The sequence below is a fragment of the Panthera onca genome, chromosome B1 (assembly GCF_046562875.1).
Source record: "Panthera onca isolate mPanOnc1 chromosome B1, mPanOnc1 haplotype 2, whole genome shotgun sequence".
Lineage (NCBI taxonomy): Eukaryota > Metazoa > Chordata > Mammalia > Carnivora > Felidae > Panthera > Panthera onca.
The window spans coordinates 69,173,721-69,181,627 of record NC_138342.1 but is presented as its reverse complement, the minus strand read 5'-3'; the positions used below and the strand labels follow the sequence as shown (position 1 = coordinate 69,181,627).

The window sequence follows — 7,907 nt, the reverse complement described above, 5'->3', positions numbered from 1 at the left end:
TCCCGCGGGCTGGATGCGCTCTCTCCCGGCGCGCAGCGAGCGCCAAGTGCGAATCAGCTTCGCCGCGAAAGAGCAGAGCAGCCAAGTAAGATTAGAGGAGCGCGTCCGGCGGAACCTGGAGTCCTTTGAACCTCCCCAAAGAAAGCGATCCAGTCCCCACACTCCAACATCAAAGCGGAGATTCGGTGACTCTTAACTTTGTTGCAAACTCTGGGGCCGGCCTGGGTTTTGTTTTGCTTATTTCTCTGGGGGGAGAAGATGAGAAGTAGTGCACATTGAGAAGCAAGGAAAAGTGGGGAAGAGAGAAGAGACCAAGATTGCATCCAGGAACTCCAGGAGCGAAAGGACATCCAAACGCGCCCGGACGCCCCCTGATCTCCGCGAGCCACCGCCTCTCCAGTGGCGTGTTTGGACATTTTTGCTGCGCAGCTTCGAGAGCAACTCTCGGCGGCGGCGTTCTCGGCCCAGTTGGCAGGTCGCCTCCGGGAGCGCGGAGCAACTCCACGCTCGCGCCCTCGGCACTTCTCACTCTCCTGAGCCCCGCCGGGACGCCGACCGGCGCCCTCGCTGTGTGGCTGCCGGCTCCGGCCTGGCCGTGGGATGTTAGCGGTGGGGGCGATGGAGGGCACCCGGCAGAGCGCGTTCCTGCTCAGCAGCCCGCCCCTGGCTGCCCTGCACAGCATGGCCGAAATGAAGACCCCGCTGTACCCCGCGGCGTACCCCCCGCTGCCCGCCGGCCCCCCCTCCTCCTCGTCCTCCTCGTCTTCTTCGTCGTCGCCCTCCCCGCCTTTGGGCGCTCACAACCCAGGCAGCCTGAAGCCCCCGACCGCGGGGGGGCTCTCGTCCCTGGGCAGCCCCCCACAGCAGCTCTCAGCCGCCACCCCACACGGCATCAACGACATCCTGAGCCGGCCCTCTATGCCGGTGGCCTCAGGGGCCGCCCTGCCCTCCGCCTCGCCCTCGGGGTCCTCCTCCTCCTCTTCCTCGTCCACCTCCGCTTCTTCCGCTTCGGCGGCTGCCGCGGCTGCCGCGGCTGCAGCAGCCGCTGCCTCATCCCCAGCGGGGCTGCTGGCCGGCCTGCCCCGCTTCAGCAGCCTGAGTCCGCCGCCGCCACCGCCCGGGCTCTACTTCAGCCCCAGCGCTGCGGCCGTGGCCGCCGTAGGTCGGTACCCCAAGCCGCTGGCCGAGCTGCCCGGCCGGACGCCCATCTTCTGGCCAGGAGTTATGCAGAGCCCACCCTGGAGGGACGCGCGCCTGGCCTGCACCCCTCGTGAGTACGATCCCCTGAGTCCAGCTGTGCGTGTTCTGCCCGCTCTTGGGTCCTGGCCCCTGGTGTGCATGGGGATCGGTGCACTCTCTTGGCTCCCTAGTAGTTTGGCAGCCCAGAATCGCACGATTTAGGCTGGGTCAGGGCATTCGTTGAGGGATTCTGGCTTTCCTGAGCTCGCGTGGTTGCGTCCAAGCGCCCCCCTCTCTCCAAGTGTCCAGCAAGCCTCGCGGAGCGGGTGTGCGTGCGTCCGTGTTGAAAACAACGCGGTACTGGGCGTGTGTGTCCTCCGAGGCCCCGGCTACTCTGGAACAGCCTGAGGGGAAACTCAGGCCCGGCCTGGGTTTAAGAGGTGGGAAGGGCAGGAGAGGCCACTGCGCCCCCGCTTACACCCCTGCTTTCTCAGCTCCCGCCTATCGGCCAGGGCCCCACTCCACCTTCCGCCAGCCTAACTGGCTTCTCTGAGAATCTGTGGGGAACGACAGCGGCAAGCCCTCCACAGCCCTGAGCAGAGCGCATGTATTTGCTGTGCGTCTCGGTCCAGGGTGTCCCCACCTAACCTCTTTGCCTTAGAGGAGCCCACCCCCCCTCCCCCTTTCCAGTACACTCGGGCCGGGTGAGCCCATTGAAGACAGGCCAGCGGCAGGCGCAGGAGCAAGCGCCGTCAATGCGGGCCATTCCTCTCCTCTGGGCCTCAGCTTTCTCACCTGCCTCGGCCCCCCGGTGTGGGGGGGGGGGGGAGGGTGGCGAAGGGCTGGACGCCTTGAGCCTGAACATATTGAGAGGCATCGTGGCCCTCAACATCCTAACACGAAAATGAACCAGAGGAAGAACGAAGTGGCGGGAGAAGGACTGGGGAATATGCACATGCCACCAAGACCTTGTTTGAAACCGAGGCGTCCCGCAGTCTAATCATCTGGGCAGTTGGCCACCGCCGCGGAGGCTCCTAGTCTTCCAGGTGAAGTTCGAGGCCCTGCCCAGGTCTTTTTCTTGCTCTGTTCTTTGCTTTTGACCAAGTGCTCCAAGTTTCCATTAAGTCTCCAGACCTCTTTTGGTGTGGCTGAGCGGCAGTAACTAAGATAAGTTGCGGGAGCCAAGTGGAGTCTCCCTTGGGAAGCCTCGGGACTGAGGGCGGCCTGGGAGGGTGAGGGTGTCGGGGAGACTTTATTGTATTCGTTTTGATGGCCAAGTAGGGACCGCCAACAAAGGCGGCACCCCCTCCCCCCTCGGCCGCAGCGGCGTTAGTTAGACTTGGGGGCGATTTAGCTCTCTTGTGTGCAAAAAACAAGGCGCCCTTTGTTGTGCCCACACAGGTTAGGAAAGCGTTCAAGGAAAAACAAAACAAAACTAGCCATCCTCATGCAAAGTCCCCGGGGCCAAGCGAGCACCGACTGGACTGGGAGGCGAGAAGGGCTTTTTTCCCCCGCATCTCAATTTACTCGGTCCTGGCGATTCGACTCCGGCAAACTTCAGCAATGCGCTCCCTTTCTGTTTGACGTCTGTGTTCGGTAGAAGGTTATTTACTGCTGTTCCAAACACACCCGGCTTTTAAAAACAGGTGGGCGTAAAAAGGCAAAGAGAGACGCGCGGTGGGGCTGGAAGCGCCAGATACTTCTGATGTCTGCCGAAGAATAAGCTTTCCAAAAAACATTGTTTTTTGATTTCGTTTATTTTCAGTGGAGCCGCTTGTAACCGATCGTTTTTCCCCTTCCCTTGTTTATCTGTTCTTGCAGATCAAGGATCCATTTTGTTGGACAAAGACGGGAAGAGAAAACACACGAGACCCACGTTTTCGGGCCAGCAGATCTTCGCTTTGGAGAAGACTTTCGAACAAACGAAATACTTGGCGGGGCCCGAGAGGGCTCGCTTGGCCTATTCGCTGGGGATGACGGAGAGTCAGGTCAAGGTGAGTGGACCTTGCAAACGTCGAGGGATGTCCTCCCAATCCCCAGCGCGCGCGCGCGCGCGCGCACACACACACACACACACACACACGCGCACATACACACGCACACACGCAAACCCTCTAACAAACAGCCGCCCGGGGGTGCGGATCTGAGAAGCCAGGGGGGAAGATGAAATCAGCGAAAGGGGTGGGAGTGGGGCTTACAAAGGCCCTGGGGTCTCCAGGCGGGCAAACTGTTGATGAACAAAGGGAATCAAGCCCCCGCCTTTGAAATTAGGTTAATCTAGATAGCAGCATGTGCTGGGGGAACTCGCCATTATTAGAGAATAAAAGCATTACCGAAATATCAGCCCTGAGAATAGATCAGGCCAGTTAGATAGCTCCTATTTATTCTATTTGTAAGGATATTCAAGCTTTTGTTTGTCAATTCAGGCTCCGCGAGTTATATGATTTCCTGATGTAAATCAACCTGATAGAGCTACTATATTAACTAGCAGGTTAAAACAATATCCACAGGATCCAACCACTTTGCAAGGATGAATCTACTTTTAGTTTAGTTGAAGGCCATAACTTTGGAATAGCAATTTTCCAAATGAATTGACATTATTATTGTATTATGAAAGAATTCTAAGTTTATCAACACTTGTGAGATATGTTACAGTCTGTGACATTTTATAATTAAAATGTCACATCTTATAATTGAGTTATACAGTATATTTCCAGGGAATCAAATCTGAGAAATCTTTCCCTGAAAAATAAAAGGATTGAGCCATCAAGGTAAATGAAATCTAATGGTTTCCTATATTTCCTGTATTCCCTTTTGTTTCTCTTCTTCAGTTTATTATAGTTGGGACTTTTTGGGGGGGAGAGAGTGTCTGTTTTCATTAGTAATATTGTTGCTTCTTAAATTAAGTAGGAATAACTGTTAGCCACGTCTGCTGGTTAGAGTGTATTTCCCCCGGGGGGCAAGCATCATAAAACGCATTTCAGGAGTGATTTTGTATGTGACCATTAGAATACCATCACAGTTAAAATTATTTTTGCAGTGGTTGGTACAGAGCCTACCACAGTAATCTGGAAGTCTTCATTTGTCACCGTAAATATGTCTATGTGGCTGGAAGTGAATTATTATAGCTGTATAAGGAAAATAAAAATCGCTTTCTTCACAATTCTGATTCTCTAGATAAAATACATAACGGATGAGAAAATGGATGAGATGCATAAAGAGAGGATAATGTTTGGGAAATTGGTTGCTTATGGCTGATGCTTTAGGTTAAAATATGTATATCAAACATGATCTCAAACATTGTGAATAGGCTTAAAATATTTGTTATATACAATACATGTCTTGGAGAGGAATAAATTAAAATAATATTTGAAAGACTAGGCATGCTAACAGTGGGAAGTAATGTAATTAGCAAAATTTCACTTTTAAAAAATAACTAATGAAAATTCTAGCTTGATTTGGTTTTATGAAAAACATTTAAGTCAGAGAGAGAGACACACACACAAACTTCTGTGATGATTTTGGCTAACCTATTCAATATTTTCATGCATTCATATTGATTATTATTAGTGATTAGAGATTTCCGGTCTTAGCAAATCTTTTTTTTTTTTTTTTAACTTTACATGGTACATTACAAGTGTAAATGGGGAGGGGCGCGTTTACCTACCGTGTTTGTGTGGATTCAGCCTTGAGATACGTGAAAGAGACAAATATCCAAACGTGAAAAGGAGAGCAGAGGTAATGGGGGCGAATGCTGTGCTTTCTCCCGGAAATCACACCAAACAGCAAGTACACTTCAGGCTGTTTGAAAGTCTTAATCTCAGAAAGTAAATAGCAAATAAAATCACAGTCATGATAAGTCAAATTTAGGAAGGTGAGAAGTTCTCGCGTTCCGACTGGAGAGAGGAAAGCGGACTCATTTTTAGGGGAACTTATTTTCAGTGTCCAAGTTTTTTCTCTTCTGAGAGATCGCTCACTGACAACTTCAATACTCTTGTGTTCCTATCGCTATGGCAACGGCAGGCCGTCGGTCGCTGCCTGACACCCGGAGGGAGCTGGGGCGGTGGAGACGGACTTTGGCGGCCCAAACAAGGGAGGTCTCTGAGGGAGGGTGGCGGGCTGTCAAGGGCCCGCCCGCAGGAACGACCAGGGGCAAGTGGGCAAAGCAGCGTGTGCCCGGAGCGGCTGGCCTTCAATTCCTTCCCCCACTGTCTCCCCTCGCCTCCCCTTTCTTGGCCCTCAGGTCTGGTTCCAGAACCGCCGGACCAAGTGGAGGAAGAAGCACGCGGCCGAGATGGCCACGGCCAAGAAGAAGCAGGATTCGGAGACCGAGCGGCTCAAGGGGGCCTCGGAGAACGAGGAGGAGGACGACGACTACAACAAGCCTCTGGACCCCAACTCGGACGACGAGAAGATCACGCAGCTGCTGAAGAAGCACAAGTCCAGCAGCGGCGGCGGCGGCGGCCTCCTGCTGCACGCGTCCGAGACCGAGAGCTCGTCCTGAGCGCTCGCTGCCCCCGGCGCCTGCCCGGCCTCGGGCCTCCGCCCCGGGGACCGCGCGCGCCCCGCCTTCCCGCCCTTCGGGGCCCCGAGGACCCGGCCCCCTGCCAGGGCCCTTTGCTATTTTCTGAGATGTACATATCTATTTTTTTAACCTACAAGTTGAGGGGGGCAGGGGGAGAGAGACACTCGGGGGCGGAGGAGAAGGCAGAGAAGTCCACGAAATGCACTGCATAGAGAACGCAACCGAAACCCGCCTCGGGCCACCCTCCCAGCCCCGCTCGGGCCCCTAGACGCGTACCCCGGGCGGGAGCTGCCGCGGGGCCCGCACCGCCCCCTCGCGCCCGAGGCCCCGCGGGCGGCCGGGGCGGGGGCGCCCAGAGGTGTTCTTCGAGGCTCCACACCCGGCGCGGGGACCGCAGAGCCATGCGGGCGGGCGGCCGCCCCAGATGGGCCCCCCACAAAGTGCTGTGCCGACTAAAGCAACCTGTTGAAGGCTCTTTGTAAATAAATCGTGAGTCACACTGACTAGAAGTTACTTTATTGTGAATATTTAAAATGTAAAATGCCTTTTTGAATTTGGTATAAAAAGACGGCCCTCCTTCTTTCACCCTTACCCCCTTTAAGAGCTACTCAAACCACACGTTTTCCTTTTATTTTGAACTTAATTTGGGAAGCGCAGAGAAGAATGTCCCCCCCCCCCCCCTTCCTACTCCACCCCCTCTCCTCTCGCTCCTCTCCCGGGTTTGGATTTGTTCAATCTCACTTTTCCCTTTGTCCCTTCCTGTTGGTCCCTGACCACCCCCTGGCCCCGCGCCCCGCTCCAGCCTCCAGGACTTGACGTAGAAGACGTGGAACCAGGGAAGGCCTCAGACCTGTCTCTCTGTTCCTCTCTGAAATTGCACAGTCGTTTGTTGCTATTTATTAGTGATTTAAAGAAAGTATTGGGGAGGGAGGGGCTACAATAGCTTGTATTTAATTTAATTCCTTTCTGATAAAAATGCGTGTTAAAGTAGATGGTGGGAATTGTTACAACTGCTCTGGGTCAGAAACAAAAAATCCATTTAGTTGCTGTAATTGAATTTGAAGTGTTTTGTATCATAAGAATACTATAGACTATGTATATTGTTTTCTTTTTTAAGCTAATAATGGTGATATATTAGCATCTTTAACCTTTATTAATTTATATAAGGAATTCGGTTTGTAAAGAGAAGAGAACCCCCTTTGCAAGACCAGTTAAATGTAATGCACTTTCTGTTTCAAAGGATAAATCAAATTAAAAAACAGTTTGAAGACGTCTGTTGCCTTGAATGGAAGGGTACAGATCATCTGATCTCACCAGAGATCTCAAAAGTCAAGACCACAAAATTGTTATATTGGTTTCTTGGGTAAAATAGCTGCTATTTATTTATTTATTTATTTATGGGGTCGCATCTCTCATTCTTTTGGATTAGAAAGATTAAAGAAATGCAGCCCCACTCCTATGGCTTCTTGAAGAGACTTGTCTAAAAGGCTGCTTCTGATGTCTGTGTTGTCTAATTTTTTCCTGATCGCTTTTTCCTTCTGGAGAGAGTCCCTGGAGGGTTTTAGGAAGGCCTCATTTCCATATATCCAAGATAGTTCCTTAGTGGAGCCCTAGCTCGCTTAGCTGAGAGGAGGCAGTGAAGCTTGCTGGGGCAACAGCATTGCTGTTTGATGTTAACATTTACCCACCCCCTGTAGCTTGGAAGAATGTTGAATTTGGTGGAAAGACAGGAACCTTGATTTTGTTAAACACTACAATAAAAAAGGATGAATTTAAAGAAAGCTTCTTCTAACTTATGCGAAAGTCTTTAGGGTTATGGAATCAATGTCACAGCTTCTGTAGCTGAATTTTTGCAGGGGTGGAAAAAAAGGAATCCTAGGGAGAGGGCTGTATCACTGTCTTGGGATCTTTTTGTTTTCAGACACTCAGTTAGAGCTCAGTGAAATATAGTTATCCCCTTAGTGTTTCAGGTTAATGAGCTTGTGTTCAAAGAGAGAAAAATCAATAGAATTCAGTAGATTCTTCAGGCTAGCGTTAGGTAAAGAAAGTGTGGGTCTGTTTTGCTCCCTTGGAAAAAAAAAAAACTGTGAAAACTGGGAATGAGATTGCCTGAAGGAAATTATTATAGAATATATTCTTGATGGTATGGTGTAATGGAAAGAAAGGATGCAAATCTGCCCTGTTTCTTTTCTCTAGTTTGTGA

At 51.6% G+C, this 7,907-nt stretch overlaps 1 protein-coding gene across 1 annotated transcript; it reads left to right on the top strand.

Moving 5' to 3' along the window:
* The first annotated feature begins 493 nt into the window (after window positions 1-493).
* On the top strand, window positions 494-5,793 carry NKX6-1 (NK6 homeobox 1). The gene is made up of 3 exons (XM_060654678.3): window positions 494-1,270; window positions 3,001-3,173; window positions 5,423-5,793. The coding sequence occupies exons 1-3, from the start codon at window positions 601-603 to the stop codon at window positions 5,681-5,683; spliced, it is 1,104 nt and encodes a 367-aa protein (XP_060510661.1). The 5' UTR covers window positions 494-600; the 3' UTR covers window positions 5,684-5,793.
* The last annotated feature ends 2,114 nt before the right edge of the window (window positions 5,794-7,907 follow it).

Excerpts from the sequence above, each read along its gene's own strand:
- NKX6-1 (XM_060654678.3), top strand. The coding sequence starts at position 601 with ATGTTAGCGGTGGGGGCGATGGAGGGCACCCGGCAGAGCGCGTTCCTG. Across the intron at positions 1,271-3,000 it reads GCGCCTGGCCTGCACCCCTC|ATCAAGGATCCATTTTGTTG; the intron begins GTGAGTACGATC and ends CTGTTCTTGCAG. Across the intron at positions 3,174-5,422 it reads TGACGGAGAGTCAGGTCAAG|GTCTGGTTCCAGAACCGCCG; the intron begins GTGAGTGGACCT and ends CTTGGCCCTCAG.